This window comes from Eremomyces bilateralis (genome assembly GCF_010015585.1).
Source record: "Eremomyces bilateralis CBS 781.70 unplaced genomic scaffold P152scaffold_11, whole genome shotgun sequence".
Classification (NCBI taxonomy): Eukaryota; Fungi; Ascomycota; class Dothideomycetes; order Eremomycetales; family Eremomycetaceae; genus Eremomyces; species Eremomyces bilateralis.
The window spans coordinates 20,720-48,045 of NW_022985077.1; the positions used below are offsets into that span (position 1 = coordinate 20,720).

At 52.8% G+C, this 27,326-nt stretch overlaps 12 protein-coding genes across 12 annotated transcripts in view; 4 read left to right on the forward strand and 8 right to left on the reverse strand.

Moving 5' to 3' along the window:
* The window catches only part of P152DRAFT_466745 (phosphotyrosine protein phosphatases I), a gene marked incomplete at both ends in the record, with an annotated part of 970 nt that extends 568 nt beyond the window's left edge, over positions 1–402 (reverse strand). Inside the window, one exon of the mRNA XM_033680712.1 lies at positions 381–402. Coding sequence (XP_033533500.1) covers positions 381–402 — 22 coding nt within the window. The remainder of the gene's footprint in view (positions 1–380) is intronic.
* A 742-nt stretch (positions 403–1,144) lies between these two features.
* P152DRAFT_35705 (uncharacterized protein) lies at positions 1,145–2,634 on the reverse strand. Its single transcript, XM_033675394.1, has 2 exons — positions 1,555–2,634; positions 1,145–1,496 (listed from the first exon to the last, which is right to left on the reverse strand). Exons 1-2 carry the CDS (start codon positions 2,312–2,314, stop codon positions 1,204–1,206), a joined length of 1,053 nt encoding a protein of 350 aa, XP_033533501.1. The 5' UTR covers positions 2,315–2,634; the 3' UTR covers positions 1,145–1,203.
* Positions 2,635–5,412: 2,778 nt separating this feature from the next.
* Positions 5,413–7,211, forward strand: P152DRAFT_458822 (NAD(P)-binding protein). The gene has a single exon (XM_033679554.1). The coding sequence runs from the start codon at positions 5,810–5,812 to the stop codon at positions 6,815–6,817; it is 1,008 nt and encodes a 335-aa protein (XP_033533502.1). The 5' UTR covers positions 5,413–5,809; the 3' UTR covers positions 6,818–7,211.
* P152DRAFT_398191 (amidase) lies at positions 7,096–8,869 on the reverse strand (the record flags this gene model as incomplete). Its single annotated transcript, XM_033676446.1, has 4 exons — positions 7,096–7,211; positions 7,261–8,061; positions 8,124–8,535; positions 8,591–8,869. The coding sequence occupies 4 exons, from the start codon at positions 8,867–8,869 to the stop codon at positions 7,096–7,098; spliced, it is 1,608 nt and encodes a 535-aa protein (XP_033533503.1).
* A 906-nt stretch (positions 8,870–9,775) lies between these two features.
* P152DRAFT_466747 (major facilitator superfamily transporter) lies at positions 9,776–11,422 on the forward strand (the record flags this gene model as incomplete). The annotated part of the gene is made up of 5 exons (XM_033680713.1): positions 9,776–9,895; positions 9,948–10,406; positions 10,455–10,987; positions 11,043–11,202; positions 11,261–11,422. 5 exons carry the CDS (start codon positions 9,776–9,778, stop codon positions 11,420–11,422), a joined length of 1,434 nt encoding a protein of 477 aa, XP_033533504.1.
* A 574-nt stretch (positions 11,423–11,996) lies between these two features.
* Positions 11,997–12,386, forward strand: P152DRAFT_466748 (Hydroxyisourate hydrolase; the record flags this gene model as incomplete). Its single annotated transcript, XM_033680714.1, has 1 exon — positions 11,997–12,386. One exon carries the CDS (start codon positions 11,997–11,999, stop codon positions 12,384–12,386), a length of 390 nt encoding a protein of 129 aa, XP_033533505.1.
* A 1,171-nt stretch (positions 12,387–13,557) lies between these two features.
* Positions 13,558–15,680, reverse strand: P152DRAFT_397970 (uncharacterized protein; the record flags this gene model as incomplete). Its single annotated transcript, XM_033676437.1, has 3 exons — positions 13,558–13,963; positions 14,016–15,215; positions 15,625–15,680. 3 exons carry the CDS (start codon positions 15,678–15,680, stop codon positions 13,558–13,560), a joined length of 1,662 nt encoding a protein of 553 aa, XP_033533506.1.
* Positions 15,681–17,406: 1,726 nt separating this feature from the next.
* P152DRAFT_482452 (uncharacterized protein) lies at positions 17,407–19,909 on the reverse strand. The gene is made up of 4 exons (XM_033681888.1): positions 19,413–19,909; positions 19,189–19,353; positions 18,685–19,135; positions 17,407–18,633 (listed from the first exon to the last, which is right to left on the reverse strand). Exons 1-4 carry the CDS (start codon positions 19,593–19,595, stop codon positions 17,786–17,788), a joined length of 1,647 nt encoding a protein of 548 aa, XP_033533507.1. The 5' UTR covers positions 19,596–19,909; the 3' UTR covers positions 17,407–17,785.
* Positions 19,910–20,089: 180 nt separating this feature from the next.
* P152DRAFT_436752 (uncharacterized protein) lies at positions 20,090–23,716 on the forward strand. Its single transcript, XM_033677567.1, has 5 exons — positions 20,090–20,460; positions 20,520–20,735; positions 20,787–21,046; positions 21,110–22,433; positions 22,484–23,716. The coding sequence occupies exons 1-5, from the start codon at positions 20,363–20,365 to the stop codon at positions 23,406–23,408; spliced, it is 2,823 nt and encodes a 940-aa protein (XP_033533508.1). The 5' UTR covers positions 20,090–20,362; the 3' UTR covers positions 23,409–23,716.
* A 432-nt stretch (positions 23,717–24,148) lies between these two features.
* Positions 24,149–24,625, reverse strand: P152DRAFT_378213 (uncharacterized protein; the record flags this gene model as incomplete). The annotated part of the gene is made up of 1 exon (XM_033675665.1): positions 24,149–24,625. A coding segment is annotated over one exon (477 nt), but the record flags the coding sequence as incomplete, so codon positions are not given.
* A 921-nt stretch (positions 24,626–25,546) lies between these two features.
* Positions 25,547–25,948, reverse strand: P152DRAFT_36134 (uncharacterized protein). Its single transcript, XM_033675395.1, has one exon. The coding sequence runs from the start codon at positions 25,822–25,824 to the stop codon at positions 25,600–25,602; it is 225 nt and encodes a 74-aa protein (XP_033533510.1). The 5' UTR covers positions 25,825–25,948; the 3' UTR covers positions 25,547–25,599.
* A 180-nt stretch (positions 25,949–26,128) lies between these two features.
* Positions 26,129–27,050, reverse strand: P152DRAFT_36189 (uncharacterized protein). The gene has a single exon (XM_033675396.1). The coding sequence runs from the start codon at positions 26,755–26,757 to the stop codon at positions 26,278–26,280; it is 480 nt and encodes a 159-aa protein (XP_033533511.1). The 5' UTR covers positions 26,758–27,050; the 3' UTR covers positions 26,129–26,277.
* Between the last annotated feature and the right edge of the window lie 276 nt (positions 27,051–27,326).

Sequence of the window (27,326 nt, forward strand, 5' to 3'; positions counted from 1 at the left end):
GGGTGGGGGGTGGGGTGGGGGGTGGAAGTTGTCATGGTTATTGGGCGGAGGTGGAGCACGTAGGTGCGTGGTATAGGATGTTGTGAATCCGAGACTTGGAGTGGGGGATATCTGAGTCGACTCGGGGAATGGTTATGAAGGAATAGGTATATATATAACAGGGACTTTGAGGTTGGGAAAGTCAGGGTGAAATGGTCCAGCCTGGTGAATATCAGATCGTCGGGTACCATATGGCCTTGTTGCCTTAGATTGGTTGACACTGTGCGACTTCGTTCCTTCCAGTCAATTTCGCAACATCAGATTATGGACGTGTTTACTCAAAGTATTTCCACCCCTAAACGACCTATATCTGGTAGCCTGCTATTTATGGCCCTGGCTACATAGTATATTGCCAGGTATCATGATGTGGAAGGTGCGGAATATCTGTAGCTCTCAAGTAATCGACGTCTTACTTCCCGGTCCTGCTCAATTTATGCGGTCAGTATATAACACATAAGTACTTCATGTCACTTTATCGAATCGTCATTGTTTCATTTTTGGAACACTGAAAAATATCTTTCCCCAGCAATTGCTAGATTTCTACTCTTTTCGACATCCGAGTCATGGTAATAATGTTTGGTAGTTGGGCGTCAAGCACTCCTCTCGAGTTGCCTCCAAAGATGCCACGGTCGCAGGTTGCGTTAACCAAGATTCTTGGATTGTTACAGCCCACTTAAGAGATTGTAATATATATAGTTTGGGTTAAATCTACCCTAAACGTACACTGCTCTTTCGTTGTTTCATAACTTAGGTGCCAAGCCCATCTTATCTCAACGTCGAGAATGGCCTTAAGAATCCTGCCCTTCATCCCCATCGTACATGGACTGCAAAGATCGCCATACAGAATAGTGCAGGTCGTGTTAAGCCCATTCATATCATCCCTCCAAATCCGGGTGGTACCCGGATGCCCGCGAAGAGTGTTCGTGTCGAGTCGTAGGGTCGACCAACAAAGTGTCGACGGAGGCACCGTCCATAAGCGCAGATATAATTCCTATGCCAGAGCTCTAAGACCGAGTAGACGGTTTCCCTTGCCATCGGAAGTATGAAGATTCCCAAAACACCAAATGAAATCACAGCGAACCAATCATAAAACAGTCACCCCTCAAGAGAAGCGACCAGAGAATCGCCTCGAATAGTTCATCCGCTGGTAACGAGCTGGCGGCGTCACCCCATCACAGTGACCGTAACGCTCGACTTCGACGCGTCCAGCGCCCGCTCCAGGTCCTCATCCAGCTCGTCCGACGACCCAAGCGGCTCGGAATGGCGGCGGTTGCGATCGCGGACCTTGCGCGAATCCAGACGCATGCTGCCTCCGGTGCCGGTGCCGCGCGAGCCGGAATTGTTGTACGTCGCCGGGAGATATTTGCGGGCCAGCGGCCGCAGCGCGGGGACGCTGATGCAGATGATCGCGAGGTTGCATTCGACGACGATCCAGGCGAAGACGGGACCGCCGACCCCTGGGGGAAGTCAGTGTGGAACCAGTGTGATGGAGATGGACGTGAGGCGACTGCTTACAGGTGTCATCACTCTCCTCGAGCGCCATAGCCATGCTTGCTCCCCTCACGATCGACGCAACACATGCGACTAGGCCGAGACTGACTAACACTATGAGGATGAGCTTCTCCCTCAGAGCTCGATTCATCCTCCATATCGCGCCAACGGGCATGAGCACCACGATCAAGTCGGTCACGATGTTGGTGACCGTCGCCGCAAGGATCCTGGTACCCTCGTCCGTACATTCTTCCCCCGTCCGGCTTTCCCAGTACTTTTGAATCGGCCAGCAACTGAAGAGCGTGGCCACGAAAAATGCGATGCCCCATCCAGCCACGACAGCGATGGTCACGAGAACGAACTTCTTGTACGCTTCGTTCGAGGTGGCGCAAATGACTCGCCGGTACAGGAAGAGGGAGCTCAATTTCGCGAAGGTCATGATCAACACGAAAAGCAGCTGGATGATCCACATGTGCAGCTCGTTCGTCTCGAACCATTCAGGTCGTTGGTCCCATTGATGTCGATCCCACCCCACGTACTGCGCGTGGACGGCGGCAACGCAGAGGCCAAGATTGCACACGAAGGCAATGCCAATAAAGATATCATCGATGTATAGCGTCCGAAGGATCCCCAGGCGAACGTAAAACCGGCCGGTGATGATGAGGATGGTGGTGATGGTGAAGCATAACGAGATGACCAAGAGATAGTTCCCTCGCGTCACTGGATTGACAAAGTTCGGTGCGGGCCATTCTGCCTGCACCTTCTCAGGGATGAGTTTGACCATGCCCGATAGACATCCGTCACTTCTCGATCATAAGATCGATCACGGTTAGTATATATCAAGGGATTGGACTGCAAGACTGCGAAAGAAGCCAAAAACCTAGCAATAGAATGTGGATAGTGTAGTACAAATTGGGAAGTGAGGCATGATATCCTCTCCTACGCCGCCCTGATTCTTAAATGTACCTATATCGGACCCAGAAGTGAGTTTCCAGAACCCCATGAACTCGTGGCTGGGAATTGGACCCCATGATCCTGGGATTCTGGGAATAATGTTTCGTCTCACTCATCGTCTTACGTACCGATCGCGACGTACGAGAGTCCAAAAGGTCCAAACCCCCTGAGAATCCTCAAACATGCTTCATGGCCTGGTCCGCTAGGGACTATTGCACCGGCCGACCAGCAAATGGCACGGCTTGCATATGCACGCGACGCGTAGAATGTGCCGGAGGACCAAAAGAGGAACACATCCAGCATGCGACAATTGGATCGACCATTGACGGTAGGGGAAAGGTGGTGGTGAGATGCTTACAGGTACAGGAAATCCGAATGTCGCTACCCCTCGCATGACATTGATACTGTAATTTGTCCAATGTCCATCCATAGCCATAAGGCTCACTGTAATATTGAAATGTCCGGCTGGGATGTGCTCCAGGGCTCCTTCTCGATCCTGCAGGCCGTGCCGTGTGCAACAGGCCAACCGATGCGGGTTCGAGAAGATCCGCCGTTCCGCCCCTTATTCGTTAATAGTTCGGCCAGGAACCGGGATGAATAGCTCAACATTCTTGGTTTCCCTCGTGGTAATAAGCACTAGTCACTTATTTCCGGTACTTATCAGGTGTTAAGCGTCAGTCGGAGCATATTAACCGAACAACCACGTTTCGCACTACGATGAAGCGAGAGGCTAGCAAATATGACGAACAAGACATTGCCAAGCTCGACGGTACAGTTGACTGTTGAGACGATGCGCGAACTGCGAAGATACAAGAATAGACAGGAGATACACACACGGTATTCGGTAGGAACTTGGAACCTCAAATTAACTTACAGCGATGATCCTTACTACGTAAAGCATCAAACCCAACCCTGTCGTGACAGTCTGCCAACAAAGATACCTGTGGTACTCAGGTACGGATCTCCTGTCCGGAGTCCCAATAAGAGGGATATCCTGGATCGATATGCGTATCAGACCTTGGAGGACTCTTCATCAACCCCTGCCTTGTGCAGTTTCGACTGCATGCAGCGGGGACGGTTCGATCCCCGTTCCCCCGAAACACGCATACCAATTGTTGATTGGCAGAAAGGGGACATATCGACTCTCGAGCCATCGTGAAATCCTTCCCGAATCCGTCCCGATCGCTCCACTTGGTTTAGCCTTTAGGGCACAAGGCGTGAATAGCGCAAGCATGGCTGGGTGCGAATAACGGGGGAGAATGAGGCCGCCGGGGCGAGATGTCTCACGCTCTGGACGTTTTGGTCAGGTCAGGACTGCAGGTATTTTAGGAGTTGGGACCGGTGACCCACTGTCATGAGTGTCACTACATCGCCACCAGGCACCAGTAATGAGCGTATTAGGTATTTAACCGACTGGGCAAATCCCATCTTCTTAGGGCTTATCTTACCCATTGCATAAGCCGCCCGAATTCGGTGATGTGAGATGGTTGATTTCTCAACCTCAGGTACCAGGGACATCTCCATGACCGAGGAACTTGAACAATCGGAAATCATCCGAAAAGATCAGGTAATAGCCTATGTGACATTGACCACAAGGCAGACCTTAATATTGATATTGCCAAATGAGGAACGCAAAATCAAGTTGGTGCTCAGGTGGAAATGGAGTCTTTGACGTTGGCTGGTGTGGGCCCCAATCGCAGGCATCGAGTCCCCGCAGGAGAGTGAACCGCAAATTGCTGCTTCGCCGACCCCTGGGATCGGGTCATTGGTAATCGGAGGGTCCATGCTGTGATTGATGACAGCCGAAAGATGACTATTACTTGTAAGTTCCATTAGTTAAGCTTTCTCATCGACAGTCAAGCATAGACAAGACATGAGTTTACGAGTTAGTGACACGTTCTATCGGGTATTATTATAGACGTTGTAAAGCGAGCGACGTGCGACCAATGACCACGAATTGCAGCGAAGACTTGGGGGACGCCGTCTAGAACGTTGACCGTAATTAACTTAGTACGTACAACAAAGTAGGCTCTCGCCAATCGGTACTCTATGGCAATGGGCTCAAAATGCAGCCCATGCGCCGATAGACTGACAGCCATATGGGTGAACAGCTGATATAGAGTTTGATACTTTATATCAATCGAATCTGGACCATCACAGCTGCTGCTCCATGTCCTCAGTTCTCATGACCTGTGTGGAACACCAAGTAACAGTATTGGAAGGCCCCAGAGAGAGTACACTCTCCTATTGCAGTATCGTCGAAGTTGGTATTAGTCTCGGTTTTTGTTCGTGGACGCTCCCCTGGGATCGAAAAGCAGATCCTGTGTATCTAGTGATACCTGAAACAGATGATGAACCCCCTCCAGTGGTCCCCCATCTGAGTAAATAGGAAAAAACAAAAGCCAGATTGATCCGGGTCTACACCAAGAAATAAACATGCCTCGAGAGGACCAACGAATAGAGCTGCACAAGTCAAGCAAGCCCTAGATCTGATATGATCTGAAAGACTGAGTGGAACTTTTCTTTACATAGTGCTGCTTCATGACCACCGATGAAATCGTGACAAACTGGCCTTCTAAAACGCTTCCCAGAATAATAGCCAGTGGAAAATATGGAACTGGTAGTTACCCAGAACGAGCCAGGAATACCTAGGGGAGCGCATACAATTGTATACATTAAATTCTTCTAGTCAAGGCTTAAGTTTGTCATTGCGAGTGGTAGCAACTAATAGGTCACCTTGTTTTAGTTAGTTATCTAACGATAATTGACGAATCTAACTATATCTAGGAAATTTGTTGGCTGTTGATGTGGCGATGTCGAGTTGTCGACCAGTGACAGGAGGTCAGGGGCCCGAAAGTCAAAATATTCCCCCTTTTAGCACCAAGCACCAAGAATCAAACTCCTCACGCCAAGCTCCTACCGGCCACAGCTCGTATTAATTAATGGCTTTTTACTCGGAAGTCTAGAACAATCCTCGATGGCTGGGAATTCTGATGCGGGGATACGTATTTGATCTCCAAGATTCTCTGGAGTAAACATCGCACCCTACCTGTCGTCTACAAAGGATGATGCGCTACCTCTACGCTTCTGACACTGCATATCCGACACCGCCATACATTGCCTGAACGCTTGCGAACACTGCCCTTCCTAAGCAATCACTCGCCCGAGTATCGAAACTGGGGAACCGCAGGTACGTACCTGTGCTCTGGAAGGGTGATTACCACGGGTTGTTGTCCAAGCCGTGACCAGCATCATCGTTTTCGACTGCAGATCGCCTCACTGTTTGAAGAGAAAGTCCAAGTGCGCTTTCGTCTAGTCCTTCAAGATGTCTGATCAAGATGATGGATTGAGACTGTTCATAACCGATATCCTTATCCTCTTCTCCATCGGCTTCCTGTCCGTCCAGTTCTTCAAATTCGTATCATGGAGCTATATATACATTCGCGCATCCACCCTCCCTAGATACCTCCCCCCACAAAAGAAGGTTCCAAACTGGTCTCTCGTCACCGGAGCCACCGATGGTGTCGGCCTCGCCCTCGCGCACGAGCTCGCCTTGCACCGCAACTCCTCCGTCATCATCCACGGTCGCAACCCGACGAAGCTCGCGACCGTCGCCTCCTCGATCAGGTCCCAGCTTCCGCCGAACTCGCCCATCCGCATCGAGACCGTGGCCGCGGACGTGGTGGAACCGATCGCCGCCAGCCGCACGATCGCGACGTTCCTCGAGGGGAAAAACATCCGGATCAGCCTGCTGGTCAACTGCGTCGGTGGGACGGTGATGTTCGGGAGGAGATATGACGGCCTTGACGAGATTAGCGAAGAGGCGGCTACGGGAATCATTAATCTCAATACCGTCTTTCCGGCGATGTTGACTCGCGCTGTGAAGCCGCGGTTGGCTCGGCCGGCCTGCATCATTAACCTTGGATCGTATGCCGGGACCGCCGGGTTTCCATTCCTCTCTTTCTACGCCGCCAGCAAATCGTTCAACATGACCTTCTCCACGTCCCTAAACCGGGAGATGCATGCACTGAACCAAGACATTGAGGTCCTCGGCGTGGTGCTTGGGAGCGTCCGCACTGAGAGCTCCGGGCTGATTACGAGAGACGCGTCAGGGAAAGTCGGACTGGAATATCCGGCGTTTTTCATCCCGACGCCAGAGGATATGGCCAATGCCATCTTGGCTCGAGTGGGTTGTGGAAGGCACGTGGTGGTCGGTTATCTTGGCCACGCGTTGCAGGCGATACCGATGGAATGGCTACCTAACGCCCTGACGGAGGTGATGGCGATGGAGGCGACCTTGCGGAGGTGGAAAGCGGAGAGAAAAGGGGAATAGACGGCTCAGATACTGAGGACGTCGGATGATGAATGGAGAAATCCTTGTCCGTAATGGAAAGGGAGTAGCTCCTTGGGATTGAGGTCAAGACGGTACTATGAGCGAGAGAAGAGTGGTTTCGGTCGAATCTTCCAACGACTAATTTCGAGGGGTTTCTATACTAAATTTGCTACCAACGCGAAGCTCATACACGCAGGGAGGTATGTTGGAGAAATGGCTTCTCGGACTACCATTTGAATCCGTCTCCATCAATCTGCACTCGAAGAACGCCTTGTATTTCATTTAGATAAGGCGTCGAGGACAACCTTGGTTGCCTCAATAACCTTTTCCTCTTCGAGCCGTCTCGCCACGAGTTGCAAGCTAATGGGCATGCCAAGAACAGCTTGAGCATCATCTAAGTTCAATGTCAGCAACATATCAACCTTGAAAGTTTCCAGCCTTACATTCAGAATTGATCTCTTCGTCAATTGAAGTGAGGGGTTTGAAACCAGCACCGGTCGCCTTGTCGGCATCCTGATCCACTGAGAGGCCGGTCGGGAATGATGTGGCTGCGTAGTCAAGGACGTTATAAACGCCCGTGTATCCAACATGCTTGAACTGGCCGTTCTTCACCGTTGCGAATGGGGTTGTAGGCAGCAGGAGCACGTCGATACCAGCGTTGTTCCAACGGTCCAGGTATCTCTTCTGGATTTCGTTCCGCTGGATGTGAAGTTGCCACATGTCATATCCCCCCACTTCTTTCGCCTGCTCGTACGCGGACATCTCTTCTCGGAACGGCTCACCAGTCCCCTTGAGCGTTTCTCTGACCGATTTGCCTCCATCAGAGACGAACGACCGCGCGAGCACGCTGAGTAACTCGGCATGGTCTTCATGGGACCAGTCGACCAGTTCATGGCCAGCTGCCTTCAACTTCTGAACGGTGTGCTCGAGAGCTCGCTTGACGGGGGGAGTTGGCGTGACCATTCCATCATTCCACAACACTCCGATCTTCAGCTTCTGGGGGAGCTCGGCACTCCGCCATGGAATCGGAATGCAGCGAGGGTCAGAAATCCAAGGCTCTGCGCCAACCACTGTCTTACAGTACAACTCTAGATCGTTGAGATTTGGTGTCATGGGACCGTTCACACTTAGCACGGCTTCCTGGCCGGCCAACCCTGCACGGCACCGCGTGGTTGGGAATCGTCCTGATGAAGGACGAAGTGTGAAGATACCAGTGCAAGCGGCTGGGATCCGGAGCGAACCACCTATATGAGCAGGAGTCAGTGTTCTGCAACTAACCATAGCGGAGCTAGGGGGATTGACTGACCAATATCGGACCCGACGCCGACTACACTACCTCCGAACGCGATGAGTGCGGACTCACCACCAGAGCTGCCTCCACTGGTGAGGTTCCTATTTCTAGGGTGGACGGTCCGGCCAAAGACATTATTAACGGATTCTGCGATCATCATGGCCGTTGGAACATTCGTCTTAACGTAGAACACGGCGCCAGCCCCGCGGAGGATCTCCGCCAAGACACTGTCATACTTGGCCGGGTCATTGACATAGGCAATGAATCCGACCGTGGAGTCAATTCCCTTCAAATTGAAGTTGTCCTTCAAGGAAATGGGCAGACCATGGAGCGGACCGATAGGCTTGCCTGTTCGTGCGAGATGCTCATCGAGCGAACGGGCCGTGTCAAGGGCTGCCGCGAAGAGCGTCTCGGATAGGCAATTTGTCTGGATATCGCAGTCAGAATGGGAACCGATGGATCATTTAGGTACGGGTATTTACCAATTGATGAGCAGCGGCCGCCCTCTTACAGAACGCCTTTGTCACCTCCTCGCTCTTCAACTCCCCTGAGGCGAGTTTCTGGAGCAACTGTGTCGCCGTGCTACCGGTAATCTCAAGCTCTTTCTCCGTAAACCAGCCCGAGGATTTCGGGAATCCAGTGACATCTTCTTGTGTCTCGGCCGGAAAGATGTCGGCTGGGATACGCCATTCCGAGGGGATACTGTCAGATAGCGCCTTTCGCTTTGCAGCGGCAATAGCTTCCCATCCCTGGTTAGACATGTTGGTCACTGAGGTCTGAAACGGTAAGTAATAGATATTTCTTATCTCCGGACTATATCCTGCAGCTTTATCTCAGCTTGGCGTGTTTTTGTTGAGATTTCCTCAGCGAGACATCCCACTGTAGATAGACACATTATAAGTACCGGTAGAAGCTGTTGAACGAACGGCTTATCGCGGTTTAGCCTGAGCCTTCCCTTTCCCCCACTACGTTCTCGGCATCTACAGTACAGGAATTCGGCGCTGTTCGGCCGATTGCGACTTTGCGACTTCGCAAGTTTGATACCGAGCCGCGCCTGGGAAAGGCGCCGTGTCTGACTGGTCGACCGGACAACTCGACGACACATAGTTCGGCTGCTCTCTGGACTCCGCACCGGATTGGCGGCAAGCCGGCAAAAACCAACATGGAATACGAAGATTACGAGCCAGTTGCCGAATCACGATTGGTACTGTTGCGTGTGGGTCCAGGGACCGGTGCCGCGCGAACTGCCGCTACAGCGCTGGACTGGTTGGGTAATCTTGAGGCTAGAGATATCTCCAAATCCCCAACCGAACCAGTAACCACCGCCATGGCAGTGGATATATCCCCCTCCGCTTGCAGGGAACTGGTTAGTCTTATTATCGCTTCGGAAATTGACTACCATATTCCCCATGGAGTCCAAGACGTTCGACACCGAAAGCGGCGATAGATGTGGGGATCTGCATTGTCCCAACCGCCCCCCAGGGTCCTACCACGCGACCTGTCCAAGAGGGGAGTTCTAGACTTGGAATCCCCAGATACTACTAAAGGACATCAGCGGACAGGTCGCGCGGAAAGGCATTTGTGTTTTCTTTCTTACAATGCGCATCCTCTTTCGACGGTAACCTCTATCTAAAGGGTATCTTGGACTGCCCAGTCCGACATTCAATATGGGGTTCAAACTGCGAGACTATTTCCGGGTGGAATACAAGCCAGGGGAGAGGAAGTTGCTCCAAAAGATCGACTTCTTCATTCTTACCTTCTGCTGTCTGTCCTATCTGATGAACTATGTGAGTGGAAATCCTTTGAACGGCGGAGAACATCGCTAACAGGATCCAACAGCTGGATCGGAGCAATCTAGCCAACGCCTACGTGACGGGAATGAAAGAAGAGTTGAATTTCCACGGGAATCAATTGAACATTATCAACACCGTCTTCACGGTTGGATATATCATTGGGCAAATCCCGTCCAATCTGTCCCTGCACTATATTCCGCCACGATATTTCTTCCCCGGGATGATGTTAGTCTGGGCGGGGTTGACCATGGTCACGGCATCCGCGAAGAGGCCGGAGTCGATCATGGCCATCCGGTTCTTCCAAGGTATCGCGGAATCATCGACATTCGTTGGTACGCACTACATTCTTGGGTCGTGGTACACCGAGCGAGAACTGGGGAAACGAAGCGGGATCTTCACTGCATCCGGCTTGGTTGGCACCATGATCGGAGGATTTATTCAAAGCGGCATAAACGAGAGCATGAACGGTCTTCACGGACTGTCCGGCTGGAGATGGCTCTTCATTGTATGAATCCCCTGGATGATGAAAGGATCTCCGACTAACATGTGTAAGATTGACGGTCTTATCACCCTCCCGGTTGCCATATACGGCCTCATCTTTTTCCCCGACACGCCGCAGACCACCAAAGCATTCTACTTCTCCGAAGAAGAGAAGAAGATGGCGGTCGCTCGAGTCCCCAAAAAGCGTGAGCGGTCCCCCCTCACCATGTCGTTCTTCAAGAAAGTCGTCCTCTCCTGGCACTGGTGGGGCTTCGTCGTTCTCTGGATCATCGCCGGCGAGACCGAGTCGTTCAGCACCAACACCCTGCTCGCGCTCTACCAGAAATCTCATCCGTACATCAAGTACACGGTATCGCAGAACAACAACTACCCGACCGGCGTCGCCGCCGTCGGCATCGTGTCAACGCTCTTTTGGGCCACGCTGACCGATATTCTCGCGGGCAAGCGATATCTGGTCGGCTATTTCATCGGCATCATAGGCATCGTCACCTCGGCGATGATTCTTGCCGCATCGAAAGACCCGATGAATCCTTCGTCGACCACCATGGTGTTTGTGGCGTACTATATGGCAGGTACCGTCTACGCGTAAGTCTCATCTGGAAGCCTGGAGTATCTTCTCGACCATTCTAACGCGTCGCAGATGCCAAGCGACCTTTTTCGCGTGGGCCAACGATGCGATGCGATACCACGAAGACGTGTACCGTGGAGTGGTCATCGCGGGTATGAATCTGGGCAGTAACTCCTTCAACGCATGGTGGAGCATCTTGTTCTATGGAGTGTCCATGGCACCGTGGTTCAAGGTAAGCCGCTCCTCGCACGCCTATGAATGCAGGGATATGACTCTAACATGGCCAACAGCGCGGTATGTGGGCGATGATCGCGTGCTCGATCCTCCTCGCTATCTGGACCGGAGGATTGTCGTTCTTCCAAGTACGGGAAGAGAAGGCGCGAGCTCGGGAGCTGCAGGAGCAAGAGGGTCATCTGGAGGAGAAATCCGTATCGATCGACACCAAGGTATAGCTTGAGGCGTGTCTGGATGGTTTTAAACAGCGAATTAGAGCGATGTATTAAAATCTGTAACCAGCGAAATATATATACCATTGTTTATCTCTACATACCAATTCGTTCCTAGATGATTTCCACGTAGATCAAGTAGATAAGGTGCTCACCTGATTGATTCGACCGCTTTCGTATGTTGCTGTCTCTTCCCCACGGCAGAATGCAGTGAGCCAGTGACGTATTACCAGTTTACCACCGAATTCGGGCCAGTCTCCAAAACTTCGGCGTCCTCCGCGGCTCCGCCATCATTCCCCTCCACACTCCATAACGCCAATTCCCTGCACAGATTTATATCCACCGAAATATCCCATTTTCCCATCCTCATCCCTCTCCCATCTTCCATCTCCCCAATTCCGCTAACCGATTCCCTCCAACCCACCAATCGACCTGCAACCGCCCGAATTCCCCTCCCACATATATGCCCTTCCCCTCGTCAACCACCACGACGACCTCCAACCCCACCACTACCACAGCATCTCCATCCAACCCCTCCTCCCGTCTCGCCCACCTCTCCGCCCACTTCTCCCCCACCACCATGACCACCCCCCCTCGCCCCCCCATCACCTGCCACATCCTCGACACCACCACTGGCCGCCCTGCCCCCTCCATCCCCACCACCCTCACCTCCCTCACCGCAACCCCCCTCACCTACACTGCACTCACCAACCCCGACGGCCGCGTCACTGCCTGGACGCCCGCCCCCGCCACCCCCGACCTCCGCACCACCTTCGACAAATTCGCCGCCGCCGGCGCCCCGACGCTCTGGGAGGTGCGGTTCGAGACCGGGGCGTATTTCGAGGGGAAAGGGGTGAGTCCTTTTTTTCCAGAGGTGACAGTGCGGTTTCAGGTGGGGGAGTATGGGGAGCATTATCATGTGCCGTTGTTGGTGGGGCCGTTTACTTATACGACGTATAGGGGGTCGTGAGGAGGAAGGGAGGGGAAGGTGGGTTGATGGGATGGTGGGGGAAAGATACGTTTAGGAGCATCGTGGGGATAGGGTTGGGCTGGAATGTATGCGATCGGGACGGCGGGCTCTCCCTGTGTGACTCTTGCTCGACCTTGATCTGCAGACAAAGGAAACTGCGTGAATACGGATCGAAGAGGCTGTATATCTTCCCCCTAGTCTGCCAGCCCTGTGCGTCAATGGAAATTAGAACCCCATCAACCCTTTCGGATAGGCCGATTTGAGAGACTACAGCGGGAACGGGAGATCTCTTCCCCTGACACACCCAGATCATAATTACCAACACATAGGATAAAGTCATGGGCGACCATTGAAGTAATAATTCATATTCGCATTCTCTCCACCTATCTCTTCCGATCATGTTTCCGTGTCTCCCTATATAACAACCCATACTACATCCCCCATCTCACATGAATCCCATTCTGTAACCGGCAAACTGTACGATACATTATAAACTGCACACATGCTTTCCACCGGAATCGATGGAGAATTAGCGAATCCCGATGCCCTGGCTTCTCGAATAGTTGCTTCCCTTCCAGCCCACTCATCCCGCTCCTCGCGGTATTGCCGTCATGGTCGTCGGTCGGGAGGAAGCGTCCATTGCGCGCTTCTTACCCCCCGAGCGGAGTGGAAATAGAAGGCGCGATCGGCCACCCGCTCCGGTCCGTATAAACAAATCGTGGTGCCGGTATTTTAGAGGAGGGAAGATGGAATGCGAAAGACCAAGAAGCCATTGAGCGAGGAGAAAGCACAAGACACGCGTTCGGAAACGCACGTGGAACAAAATAAATCGATTGCAAAGTGCAACGACAAGGGATCCCGCCGACCGACCACCTGGTATGTTTCGTTGTTGTTCGCCCCCCATCCGTGTTTCCCCATTTTTGGTAAAAATAAAAGAAAAAAACGCCGACCCAGACCGTCCTCCGTGCCGTTGGCTTCGTGGATGAGAAGAGAAAACACACAAGACGAAAGGGGATTCGAAGCTCGGGCGAAAGGTGACCTGCGTGGAAGAGTCTCCGACACGAACCATCGCATGAGAAACTCTACATCAAGCTAGCTGGCAAAGGGTCAGTGACGGTCCTCGTACGCTGCATGTAGTGCTGCAGAATCAGATATGATTGGATGGGGGAACTTACTTCCGTTGCACATTAGCCTGGTTCCCTCCAGCAACGCCCATCATCCCCATCCCCACGCCATTCGGCATATTCCCCATCCCGTATGGCCCCGCCGGCATGCCCATGCCGACCATGCCGACATTCCCCGGCGCACCGCTCACCCCGAGCATGTTCCCACCCATGGGGTTACCGGCGCCCGGGCCGTCGAGCATATTGGACAGCGCGGCGCTGTTGAGGCCTTGGGCCTGGGAGACGGGGCAGTCTTTGTGGGCCATGAGGAGGGTCTTGAGGGTGACGATTTCTTCGCGGAGATGGTTGACGGTGGAGGTGAGGTGGTCGTTCTCGGTGGTGTAGAGTTCGCATTTTTGCTGGAGGTTGGCGAGCCATTGCTTCTTGCGCTGGCGGCACTTAAGCGCGGCGACGCTGCGATGGGTCAGTATCTCGTCGTGGAAGGAATTCAAGGAGAATGTCATACCGATTCCGCTCCAAAAAGTTCTTTCGCTTCTCTTCATCCGTCATCTTCTTGCCCTTCTCGTTCAGCATCATTTCCTCGTCCTTCATGTCTTCGTCGTCGTCACTATTTTCATCGTGGGTGTTACTTCCGACGCTCCCAAAGCTCTGCTTGCTGCGCTTATTGGCGTTACCCTTCGCGGGGGTTTCCTCCTCCCTCTTCCTCCGATTGTTGGCGGCACCCTTGGTCGCGCCCTTCCGGCCTTTTGATCGCGTCAACGGCTTCGATGCGCTTGGGGGTTCGCTTTCGCTATCCGACATGTTTTCGTTGGTGTCGGGAGCGGAGATACTACCGATGCTGCTGTGCTTCCCGGCAGGTTTCACCATCGGGCTCGCGTCGGGTCCAGGAGCAACCGATGTCGGCGGGTTGGGGACGGCGAAAGAGTTCGCACCGTTCCGCGCGCCGTTGGCTTGGGCGAGCATGAAGAGGCCGTTGGCAGCGTCGTTAGCGTCCCCAGCAAATGGATCATGCCCGCCCGCTTGGGTCGTCGCTGGGTATGCTTTGGTGTCCATCCCCGTGGTTGCCGGAGGCTGTGACGTCGGAGGGTTGGCACCACCCTTCGCCGCGTTGACCGCGAGTGCGGTGCGTTGGAATTCGAGGGTGCCAGGTGTCTGGCCTCCTCCCGCAAACGAATTAAACAGAGCTTGTGAGTTAGGGCTCGGCGCAGGAAACATTGTGCCGCCACCGCCCGGAGTCAGACCGGTCCGTAGCGATGATTCGTTCGGGGTAGGGAAGCCACGCGAAAACGAGGGTTCACCGAAGTAGTCGCCGGGATTAGCTGGGCCAGCTAGCATGGCCGGGCTCAATGGCCCCGATCGTAATGAGTTGGTCCAGCCAGGTGTATTGCCGGGTAATAGGGATGATGGAGAGGTCAGGCTTGCCACGCCAGGTAGGAAAGACTTCCCCGGTGTCTCGGTAGATGACGACCCAAACTGCGCTTCGAACGGGTTGGGTTCGTATAAATGTTGTTGGTTATTGTTGTGGAGGGAGGAGAAATAGTCGGGAGTGTCAGTGGCGGTCGATGTCTGTGCTGGACGAGGAGGAGGGGCGAGTGGTTGGGCATTGGATGTTGGATTCGAGTCTTGAGTAACCTTTGAGTCGTTTCTTGCCTCCGTCGAAGGGGCTGAGGTCGATCCGGTGGTATCTGCATTGACTGCATTAGAACTGAATGGAATCTAATGATGTGCGATGATGGAGGATGATGCGACGATACCTGCGGCTCGAGAGGTGGAAGAGTCGTTGGCTTCTTGTTTCAGCTCAGCGTCGGACTCGTCCTTACTCGGCTCTTCAGGCGCAAGACGGTCAGCACTTGATCGACACACAGTCAAACAGGTGAAGAGGGTCAATGAGGGTATGGGGCAATGGAATCAAGGCGTTCGTGATGAATACAATCGTATCGTGATGAGGCGATGAGTGCGCGCGATCAAGACCATGGTTTTCCATCGCGTCAAAATGTGCACGACGCCACGATAGCGACCCAAGACGACGGTGATCGAAGAGTGATGAGGGAACGAGACTAAACCCACCTTCCGACTTTAGAGCATTGGAACGCTTTGTATCCTTCGGTGATGACATTCTGTTGTTGAGGTGAGGTGAGTTGTTGGAACTTCGAGTCGCAACTGCAGCCATGGCGGGCGGTGACGTCGATGGTGATGAGGGAGGAGGAATTTAACGGGGCGTCGATCGGTTCAACCGCTGATTTGCATCCGCACCTGAACGTCAGGACTTTGGAACGCCAAACCGTGGAGAGTGACCCAAAGTGCGCACAGCTTTCGAACGAGGAGGATTTCTCCAATGCACGGTTGATGGGAGGGAATGTTAAATGTCTATAGTAAGATGGAAGAAAGACGCCATTAGTGATGATTGCAGGTGAGAATGGAATCAAGTGCGATGGCGTGGTTTGGGGGAAAGGAACTTTCGGCCAAGTATTACGGAGGTGGAGAGGAATAGCGTGATTGGTATAGTGGAACGGGAAAGCCGGGGGGACAGTTGTGAAAGGTGAGGAACAGAAGAGGAGAGTCAGACTCTGTCAGAGAGGAGAGGGTAAGTGGTGAGGAGAGATCGGATGCAACATGGAACGAGGCGTATGCAGCGAGAAGGAGAAGACTTCTCTCTTCTCTCTTCGCAGATGCTCGAATTCACCATCGATCTGTTGGTGGCGACCGGCAACAGAATCTGTAGGCCAGATCCAGTTTTCTAGATCATCTTCCTCTCGAATCACACTCACTCACTCACTCTCCTTCTGCAGTTCTGCACGCTCACTCTTTTACAATCAATGAACCACCTGGCGTCGAACCGTTCGGCAACCTTTGTCACTTTTCTCCGCTCCTCCCTGACCGGGACAGCGGGAGGCAGCACGCGAGCGCAAAGGGGAGGGCAGGAAGAACAGTTCACTTACCAGTGGTTTACTCCGTCACGGGGGAGCACCTCAAGCTGGGTCTTTCGATGGATGAGTCCAATCCAGTCACCAACGTGAATTGGTACTGTACCAACCCGAAGATGGAAGATCTGATTCTTTGGGACCACGGCAGGATGAGGCTGGACACGACGTTGCCGGTAATCCAAGGACGGTTTGCGAGAGCTGGTGCAGCGATGTGGTGGTTTCGAGGTTCGTCACTGTGTAAAAGAGTTGGGTTGGAAATGGATGACGCAATGTCTCTTTCACTGGTGAGTTTCACTGGTTGCCGGTCCCCCGTTTCGCCTTTCGGTTCTGCGCAAACCCAGCCGCAATATGATTCGATCCAATAAACCAGAAATCGAAACGGTGAAGATCGTCCTGCAACTTTGCGCTGATTGTAAATTGAGGGGAGCTGGTTGCGATGCGTACAATACAATCGCGTGGTCAGGGCCGGGGATGAGGGAAAAACGTCACGTCAGACCTGCGATGAAAGATGAAAAAAAGCGAGAGCAAAGGAGCGAAGGGGGAGAGGACTGCGTCATTGTGCTGGGGCAGCCTGGCTCCTATGCCCTCCATGAATGTCGCTTTGTAAACTCGGCATGGTGCCCCCTGCTCGGGTTAGCGCCGTTTTCACCATTTAAGTCGCCCGAACGAGCGGGATCCCTGCGAAATGCATCGGATTGGCTCCATTTGCCCCCTAAACCTTGCCGATGGCGAGGAAAGTAGTAGGTGATTGGTGCGATTTGCTCCGTGCATTTCTAATCCGTCCAAATCGGAGCCGCATCTCGTGACTTTTGCGGTCGTGAAGGATCTTCGTGCCGGTTTGCCTTGCCTTCGCATAAGACGGGACATCAAAGTCCTCACGTGATGTTCAACCGCTCATAACCATTGCCAATTGCCAATTGCCAATTGCCATGCATACGGTGGTTATTAATAGTTCGTACCTTACTAAAGACGAAGAACAGCAAAGATGAATTATAAATATTGAAAAGGAAAGGCTCGACTCCCCCTCGAGCACCATGGACGCCGCGAGCCGCGAGCCGCGAGCCGCCTGCATTGTATGCCAGATCTTGTGCTCGGCATCGTCGTACCACAGTACTGCTTCTATATGCAGCGGATAACAACACGACCGGGGCGGTTTCACTTGGCCACGGGAGATGGTTTAGGTGCTGGAGGAGACGGAGGGATGTAGGAATGGGTACGGGAACTGTGTCATTCGTGATATCGTTCCGTAAGACATGCTTTACTAGTAGATTACGTCGTCCATCCTGTGATAACTCCACTCCCTCCTCCCCACCGTAGCGTCCAGTTACCTTCTCTCCCTTCCCCATGAACCTCATTCAGAACCCGACTGGCCCCACCGATGTTCAACATCGAACCCCCACCGATTCACACACCCCTCCAGGTCCTTCATCAGCTCGAGAAAGTCGTCGTTCATGATCATCTTCGTAAGCATCTCATCGACCTTCGTCCGACGGGCCGCACGGTCAAGCTGGTTGTACGCCTGGAGACTGGCCGTCATCTGCGCGTCCATGTCGAAGAGTACCGATGTCGCACTAGAGTCGACCGTGTCATTCTGTCCGGCAGATGTTGTCGGCGTCCCAGGTGAGCGAATGCTTGGCGGTATGGTAGATGGCCTTTGAGTCGTCAATGACCGAGAGGAACCAGACGTCAGCAGGGGGGAATTAATTGGTGAGCTGATCGGTCTCGGGGGGGTTGGATGGCCCGTAACCGAACTGGCGGATGCGGTCGCGGACAGTACCTTCGCGTTCGCCGCGCTTTGCTGAACTCCTGATGTACTAGGCGTAGGACCCAAACTCGATTCCAAGATCGCAAGTAACCTGTTAGTGGCCTCCATGGACCTCGGTGCCGATTCAAGTTTCCTCCTCTTGCTCGTCGTTCCGCCGACGGGTTGCGTGCTGGTAACCTGTGACCGCTCGTTGGCGTCCCCCTTCTCTACGGCGTACGACGGCCGCCGAAGTGTAGCAAGATTCTCAACCACACTGGGCCGCGATAGCGAGGACCGCGGACGATGATGCGGCAGCTGTCGGACGGGAGGGAGATGATTGGAAATCGAAAGTGGCGCGGTTGGCGCTGTAACTGGCCTTGCGGTCTCCGTACTCCCCGACACTGCTGCTGGCAGAGGCAGATGCCTTGGATGCTGTGGCGGGACTTGATCAAGGGCTATGGCTACCGTCAGTTCACAGTAGATAGATGTGAGGTACCATCACCTACTTTGAGAGGACCCATGAGTGGGACGAGACATTGCCGCCGGCGTTTCAACCGTCCGATTTGCTTCGTTTCCATGCTCTTCTACAGTAGGAGCCATGGTTCCAACATTCCCGTGTGAATATGTCGGAGTGGGGATTCTCGGTTCGTAGGAACTATACGATGGAGCTGGCTGGGTAGCTGAGTTGGTCGGTTCGGACATTGTAGGGAACGGAACTCCTTGACTGGAAGACGACCTGCTTGGCAGAGTAGAATTGCTCATAGATGGGAGTCGCGAGTTCACCCCAGACGACACGCCTAAACCTAGTGGCACTGCACCGCTCGCCGACGGAATACCACCCCTCAACGACGTATCCGGCTTCGCCTTGTCGACCAATGGACAATTGAGCGCCTTCAGCCGCTCCAACGCTTCATCGAATTCCTTCACGGATCCGAGCCGGAGTTGGATCCGGGTGATCTGGACTCGGCGAAATAAACATATGCAATCACCATGGTTCCGACGGTCCTTACCTTCTTGTTGTCATCCGAGCTATAGCGCATGGCAATCAGCAGATCCGTCCTCCGAAACATGACAATGGTAGGAATCTGGTTCTCGAGCAGCTCCACGCCTTTCTGCGATGTGATTTTAAGAAGGTTGTTTGCCTTCTTGATTTCCTTCACGATTTCCACTGTCATCTGGGAGGCTGATGTTAGTTTAACGGATGAAATCAACCACAAGATCTAGTCAAGCATACGAGGACTTCATGATTCCGGTGGATCTTCAGCTGATGCTCATTCGCACGGAATGAATCGAAAACCGCGAACATATGCTCTTTCGTCTCATGGGTCCATGAGAATTCGGCTTGAGACGCATCGTCAATTGCCCAGGAGTACTTCAGCACCTGCAGCGACAGACAGGTCAACTTCTTTTTGCCCATTGGAAGTGATCCGATGTTATAGCTTTGGCTCTCCAACGTAGGGACTTGGATGTGTATAGGAGAGTGACGCGGAAACAATAGGTATGTCTGGTTCAATACAGCACTCACACAATTGACCGCCCGTCCATTGAATCATAAAGAATGCAGTGTGGGATATTGTCTGATGGAGGAATTAGTAGTGGGTTAGTGGGGGATTGCAACGCTCTCAAGGATTCCATCATCACCGCCTACAGGTACTCTGTACAGGCACATGTACAGTATTAGACTGGTGTCATCTGTTCACTCTGACCGCTTTTGATAAGGGAAAGAACGCTGTTGGCGCCTGCCCCGTTCAACAAACATTGGTGGTTCAGGAGGCAGGAGCACTAATGAGGTTGAGAAGGGGAGCGATTGGATATTAGCCAGAGATCATCCGGAATTTAGCCATAATTTAGCCGAACAGGGTTCTACCATTCAACGCGCTTCGCGACGGGAATGCGCTCCTGGAGAAACGTCTTCATTCAAACGCTATTGAACCTTGAGCTCTAGAAAGTCCCACCGTATGAACGTTTTTACTCACATGTGAATTGTTCTCTAGAAACCACCATCGCGATCTCCATTTGACGAACCTGAACCCCGTTCTACATCTTTCCCACCGCCAGCCTCAGCTCCTCCAATCCAATCTTTACTTCGATATCCCTGCCAACCCATGAGCAGTCGAACAGCGCGCATCGCCATAGACTTATCCACGGAGAATCATTGAGGAGGGAGGATCGTCGCTGGGCAAGATGGCGCCTCCGGCGATCCCAGCCGAAGACACAATCGAGCGGACCCCAGAGTATGAGGCTTTCATCAAGGGTCTTGAGGAGTACTCTGAGAAGAGAGGGTAGGTGCCTTTCTACAATCGTATCGTTCGATCGCTAATGTGGGTTGTCCCTTATTTAGAACTCGCCTTGATAAAGAGCCGAAGATCGGTGCCCGTCATCTCGATTTACTCAAGCTCTATAAACGCGTGACCGACGAAGGAGGCTACGATATCGTCTCCGATACCAAAGGGAATAAGCTAGCATGGAGGAGAATCGCATCCGAGCTTCTGCCACCTTCGGCGCAAATAGGGACGTTGGCTTTCATGGTGAAGACCGCGTATTATAAAAACTTGGCGTGAGTGGATATACACTGACCAGAGGCATCGCCAAGACTAACTTTCCTCAGCGCATATGAGATCTCGACTCTCCACAAGAAGGAGCCCCCACCAAGGGAGATCCTCGAAGATCTCACCGCAAAAGGTGGTGACTTGTTGAATCGTACCCTTGAGAATTATCGACCCCGACTAAACCGTGAGACGGAGTTCCTCGCCAATGGAAAGGAGGGAGAAACCGATGGCTCCGATGCCGACGGACAACGCACTCCCAAGGATGACAAGATGGACTTGGATGAGCTGGCGAACTCTGCTGGCGCTAGAACTACAAGATGTAAGTTATTGAAGCCCAAAGACTCGCGCGTCTCATCAGACGAGGTCTAATCAGCTTGTCCAGCACTCCGACATAATCCTCCCCAGCGAGCTCTCTTTCAACCCGACGTCCTACCGGCAAGGCAAAGTCGGACCAGCATTAACCAGACACAATCCCCCACTCCTGTTGCGGCCAGCCAACAACCCACAACGAACGGAGTGAGCAGCGTCCCTCCAAATTCTGTCGTCCTTGCCAACTACGACCCCAAACCTCAAGTTCCGTCGGCGGTGAAGCCGGTCAATACTCCATCCAACAACCCGGAGCTGTTCCGACAACTCCGGGAGAGGCAGACGGCCAAGAAACCTTTTCCGGGCGTCCAGAAGGGCCTCATGATGCCTGGGACCGGGTATCCTGGGGCAAATATCTATATTCGCGCCCAGATGGCGTTGATGTCGGGAATCCCGACGGAGGTCAAGTACGCATTGCACCATCTGGTCAAGATTTCTCATGAACGGGGTGATAAGTATCGGTTCGACGCGTTCTCTAATCTCGCGGAGGCCCTTATGGGAGTCGTGCTCGAAGTCAGTGTTCTTTATTACGGAGTCAAATGGCAAGTGTCCTATAGCAATGAGGAATCGGCCGAGCCATATGTCTTGAACGGTCTGGAGGGAACCCGGAACCTCTTACAGAAACTGGAGGAACTCCCGATCATCGAACCCGCCGACAGCTTGGAGACCCAACACTTTGCGTTATCCATGCAGAACGTAAACGAAGCCGCCCTTGTTCTGCGCAATATGGTTCTCCTCGAGGAGAATGCGAAGTACCTCTCGTCAACCCCCCTCATCCGCGACACAATCGCCATTGTCCTCGACCTCCCGAACCGCCCCGCGTTGAGCGAAGTCAAGCACTATGCTCTTGAGATCGTCGAGCAGCTCACCAAGTTCTTCATCCTACCCGCGGACGATCCACTCTACTTGACTCTGCTTGCGCAGTTGAAGAGCGAAGATCGCGGCACCCTCATCACGACTATGAGAGCGCTGAGCAGGATCGGCATCGATCTGGAGACGAAATACACGTTACAAAACGTCCCCGAGACTACGTTGTCAAGCATAAACGACTTCCTCCTTGTCGATGATGAAGAGCTACGAGGAGCATGTCTAGATTTCTTCTATCAGTTCACCGCCTCTGTCGAGAACGTCGAGTTTCTCCTTCACGCCATCAATCTCGACACCCTGGTCGCCCAGCTGGTTCGTCTACTTATGCATGGCGCTCAGTACATTAATATGACCCCGAAAGTCATAACTCCCCCTAAGCCCCAGCCTCCTGCAGAGATGCCTCCGAAGCTTTGCGCTTCGATCCTAGATAAACTATGCCGGATCGACGATCCACGTGAATTGGCATCTCAATGGTAAGCTTTGAGCCGTCTTTGATCTATTTTCATCTCTTAATGTGGAACAGGATACGGATGTGTTTCGAGGAGGACCAGGCCTCCGAAATTACCCAGATCAACCTCTGGAATGCATACAATGCCACCTTCTCTCCCAACGCCCAAGCCAACCCCTCGCGGCCTCTGATGAACGCCAAGGATTTCATTTCCAACGTCTCCTCCGTTCTCCCCGCCGCCACCGCCCAGTTGACCCATGGCAACCCTCCGAAATACACCATCCGCGGAATCCGCCCCCGTCACATTCCCGTCGATTCTCGCGGGATCCCGTACATCAAGTGCAAATGGCACCTGGAACGAACCGAAGGTGCCATGGACGTTGACTACGCCGCCCCCCTCGAATGCGACGAGCTCTCCCCCAACGTCGAAGAACTCTGGAACCACATTGTCGCCTCCCACCTCCACGTCCCCCGCCGCTCCGACGGCAAATTCGACCCCTCCCCCACCCCTCCCCTGGGCCACCGCTATCTCTGCCACTGGGGCGGCTGCACCAAATACTCCCCCCACGGCGCCTCCGGCCCGCGCGAAGCCGCCGCCCACGTCAAGGTGCACCTCCCCGACGACTCCGCCAAAGGCGCGCAGCGGCAAAAATACAACCGCACGGCCGACGATCCGGCCGTCACGGTGCGCACGGAGACGCCGCGCACGTACTGGAACACGGCAACGGACGAGCGGAACGACCCGACGGGGTTACCGCTGGCGTCGGTGCTGGTGCTGCGGAACCTGGCGCGGCAGATGGGGAAGCTAGACGCGGCGGGGGAGGCGCGGGGGACAGGGCGGCCGTGGGATGCGGCGCCGGTAGGGGTGGGGTTGGTGGAGAAGGTGTTCGCGACGTATCGGGAGGAGCTGTACTACGTGATGGCATTTAATCTGTCGTTGCGGGAGTATATCCATAGTCTGGTGCGGGCGATCGCGGCGGTGTCGGGGGGTGTGTTTTGAGTTGAAGGACATGTATTCTTGCACTTTTATGGTTCGGGCATAGGAACACGGTCGCACGGTGTTTATGAGGGCCGTCAAGGTTTATCGATCTGGTGGAATGGCGATTTACGGTGCTTTGCATATCGAGACGATGGGCGCAAGCTTCCGTCTCGATCGGGATGACGAGGCGCGTATCATCGAGGCTTTTTCGGGTTACGCGTCCACGACGCGGTCAATGGCTCATAGGTGTACATTAGAGGATCCATAAAGTCTAATGGCATTTCACTATCCAGTAGCGTCTATCCAGCGCCGATGAGAGCCTGTTGTAGGGGTATATATTGGCAACGCCGATTGCCCCTTGCTTTCATATCAGGCTCGTTCGGTGAGATCGGTGATGAATGCAATCCCATGCGCCCAATCTGATGCGCCAATCGTCCATCGAAAACGCCGAAACATGCCTATTGTGCTGCAACTCAGTCCATCACTGCCATGACTCCATAACAGTATCATGGACTCCCCTAGGGTCCCCTCTCGCGCCTCTCGTGACGGGACCGGTATCAGATCCTTCATTCAGTCAATTTCAACCCTTCCACCGCGCTCCGCAGCTCCTCCTCCCGTTTTCCCCGCCAAAACCGCCGATGCTCCCTTAACACCTCGTCCGCTTCCAGCTCGTCCATGTCCACCAGGTACCCACTGATATGGACGATTTGCCACTCCGTAGTACTCAGGGTCTGTTCCTTCGTAGCCAGCGCCTGTCGGAACTCCTTCGGCAGCCACATGTTGCTGGGGAGGTCCTTCGAACCTTTCTGCCGCATAAACGCGTCAACAATCGCCTCCCGGAGCGGCGAATCCGGTGCTGTGTTCTCGTAGATCTCGTCGATTGCCTGTGCATGCCTCTCATTGCTAAAGTCGAACCTGGCGGCGTCCCCGTTCTTATCTCGGATCGAGTTCAGAAACAGCTGCATAGCTTCATTCTGCAGCCTCCGCGCCGCGATCCGGTCGCCAAAAATCCACAACTGACAAAGATCAATCCAAGCCGGCCCGCCGCAGCCGAACATGCCGAACATACCGAACACCTGCCCGGTATACAGCCACGCGACGAACGCCGCGACGATGCGCGGGTCGTCGTCGAGGAGGTTTACGGTCTTGGTGGTGCCCTCTCTAAAACGGCCGTTGAGGGCGCGGGAGAAGAAGGGGGAGGCAGAGCAGAGGAGGGCCTGATGGATGTGGAAGGTGGTGAGCGGGGTAGAGCCGACGTTGAGGGTGGCGATGGGCGAGGTGAGGATGGAGATGTCGAGGATGGGGAGGTTGCATTTTCGGCGTTTGAGTTTGTGGAAGGGGATGGTTTTGCGGTTTGAGGGGGATGGTTGGGGTTCCTTGGGTTGCTGGAGGCTCTTTCGGGCTGGCTCGGATGGTCGTCCTTGGGAGTGTCCAGTCGGCGGTTGGACGATGGATGGGGCGGTAAGTGGTGTCATTGTATTTGACTGATTGATTTGCGCTCGCGTGCGAGAAAGAGGATAATCGAATGAAATTTGGAGGACTGGCATGAAGAGTGAGGGTGTCTCAGGGAAATGAGGTTGATGATGGAACATAGGGCCTCGAGGAACAACAGGGAAATAATCCAGTCGCGGTTAGTGAGTGTTCACCGAATACCGTGGCTCGTGTTAACCTCCTGGTAATCAACACTGTCGAGACTGTAAGAGGTATATATCTAGGAGAGAGTGATGCTGGAGAGAAGCATCAAGGAGGTTACAGGATTGTAGGTACGCAAAGGTGACATAGAAATGTGAATAATTTAGCTCTAAGTACTAGTAACTAAGAGGACAATACACTAGGTTACAATGCCCATCTCAGCTTACTTTACCGTAAGTACCGGCACTTCTCGAAAACATGGGGATATCAAATAATTAGGAGGATGCGAGGTTGGTTTCGGGTGACATGATGGTGAGGAGGCGCAAGGCTGCCATATCCATCATGAGTCAAGTGCAGGCAACAGCTTCAACATTTCCGTGTCACAACAACAGAGATCACTGTTGTCATCTTCACGATACCAGTGAAATATTCCATATTTTCGTTTGGAGCAGTTATCTTAACTTCTCAACATGAAGTGTTTTGGCAAAACGTCACCTTTGAGTCTTTAATGTCAACCCACGATGCGGAACCAATCCCGCGCCCCGCCATTAATTAGCCCCTGACGCTACTCTAGAGTACCTTACCTCTCTGTCAGTGTCCAGGTCCATATAGATGTCCTCGACTTCCATGACTGCCAACATATATAGTCAACCCGGCGTTGGAGGGATAGACACTTTATACGGGAAAAAAAGGCAAGGAGGAGAGATAAGACGAAGAATAATATGTAGAACAGTTCTTGGTACTTCCCGAGCTCGGCTGCCTCTCCATGAACCTGGTGAACGGTAATGCAGAAGTGTTGTTGCATAAAGAGTTTTCACCCTTCTCATCTTGTAGACTTTAGAAAATAGTTATATTGCAATACCAGAGACATCTCAGCCCCTGCATATCTTCATACTCTTAAAATTAGCCTCTTATATATTCTAAACTTAAACTAATGCCTTTGTAGTGCCTCTGTGTGGTGATGAACGATGGGATGCCTCAATATACCTAATTAGGAAATTCACGTCATACACACAATTTTGGGAACTCGTGTCTGCTTTATGGTAAATAAAGACATCCCCCTCAGCCAATGGTCATTTTAACCGTACAGCCTATTAGTCGCTGTCCTACGGCTGCAAACCGCCATCGGTAACATCAACCTTATCAACGTCTATAACCCGAAGACAACGGCCCGAGAATCCGGTGCTGGGAGACCATCCAAACAGTCCTATCAGACATCGAGGAAAAAGAAGTCTTACTCCTAACACAATGACACGACCTATAACTCCTCACACCGACAGGCGAGGTACCATGGAAAAGAAGCATCCAAGAAAGTGTCATCGACCTTACATTCGCTACCGCGCAGCTCCTTTGCCCCCTGTTCTCTGGCTTCGCTCTTTCTAATAATGCGTCGTGGCGCCATTGTCAAGACGTTTCTTTGAATAGACGTAGAGAAAGAACTTTTGCTGCTTGGAGCGTTGATGGCGTCGACTACCGCCGAACTGATGAAACTGGAACTGAAGCAGAGGACTGTGGACTGCGAACAAGACTGGAAAACTAGGGAAAATACGGCTTCTTTACAATCCTTACCATGGTTGCAGAGAGAGTATTTTCGACGGACCCTCGTCTTTCGGCGGTATTGACCCTCTGATTTCGACCTCTTATATACCGCCGGGAGAGTTATGGGGAACTCCCATTGCTGTATGTTTTTGATTTTGGTTCTTCCTTGATCTCCGCGAAAGCTGAACGCGGCGACCATGTGGTTTTGTCAGCTCCAAATCATACACTTGGTTGCTAAGGGTCTGGTCGACATAGTGCCATGCAAACACCGGCATTTAAGGAGGAGTCCTTTGAGATCAGCCTATCACCCGAGCACATCAAGAATAGTCGGGTTTGATATGTACTTTGCCCAGTACGCGACGTACCTCATGACTGAGACGATCTACAGAAAGCATTGCAAGGATGAAGGAAGGAACTGGAAAGGGAGCTAGCTCTGCAACAATATATATATATTTATATATATACACTTGAGTACGGTATCTGGCGGTGTACATGCCATTTCGTATAATTCCTCTGTTCAGTCATCTCTACGGTACCCTCTCCCCAGCTTTCACTTACCAAACACACTAAATATTCTTCGCATGTATGGAGAATTGGCGAAAACCTTGCGGAAGTGCCAGAGATGGAGCCGGAAGAAGAGCCGGTGGACAGGGTGAGAAAGTACAAAGAGAGTGGTGAGATCGAGAAAATTCCGTATCCTCTTCTACGAGGATGATTTCAATCTCGGAGGAGATTTCCTTTGCCCCCATCTTTCTCGCATTAGTTTTC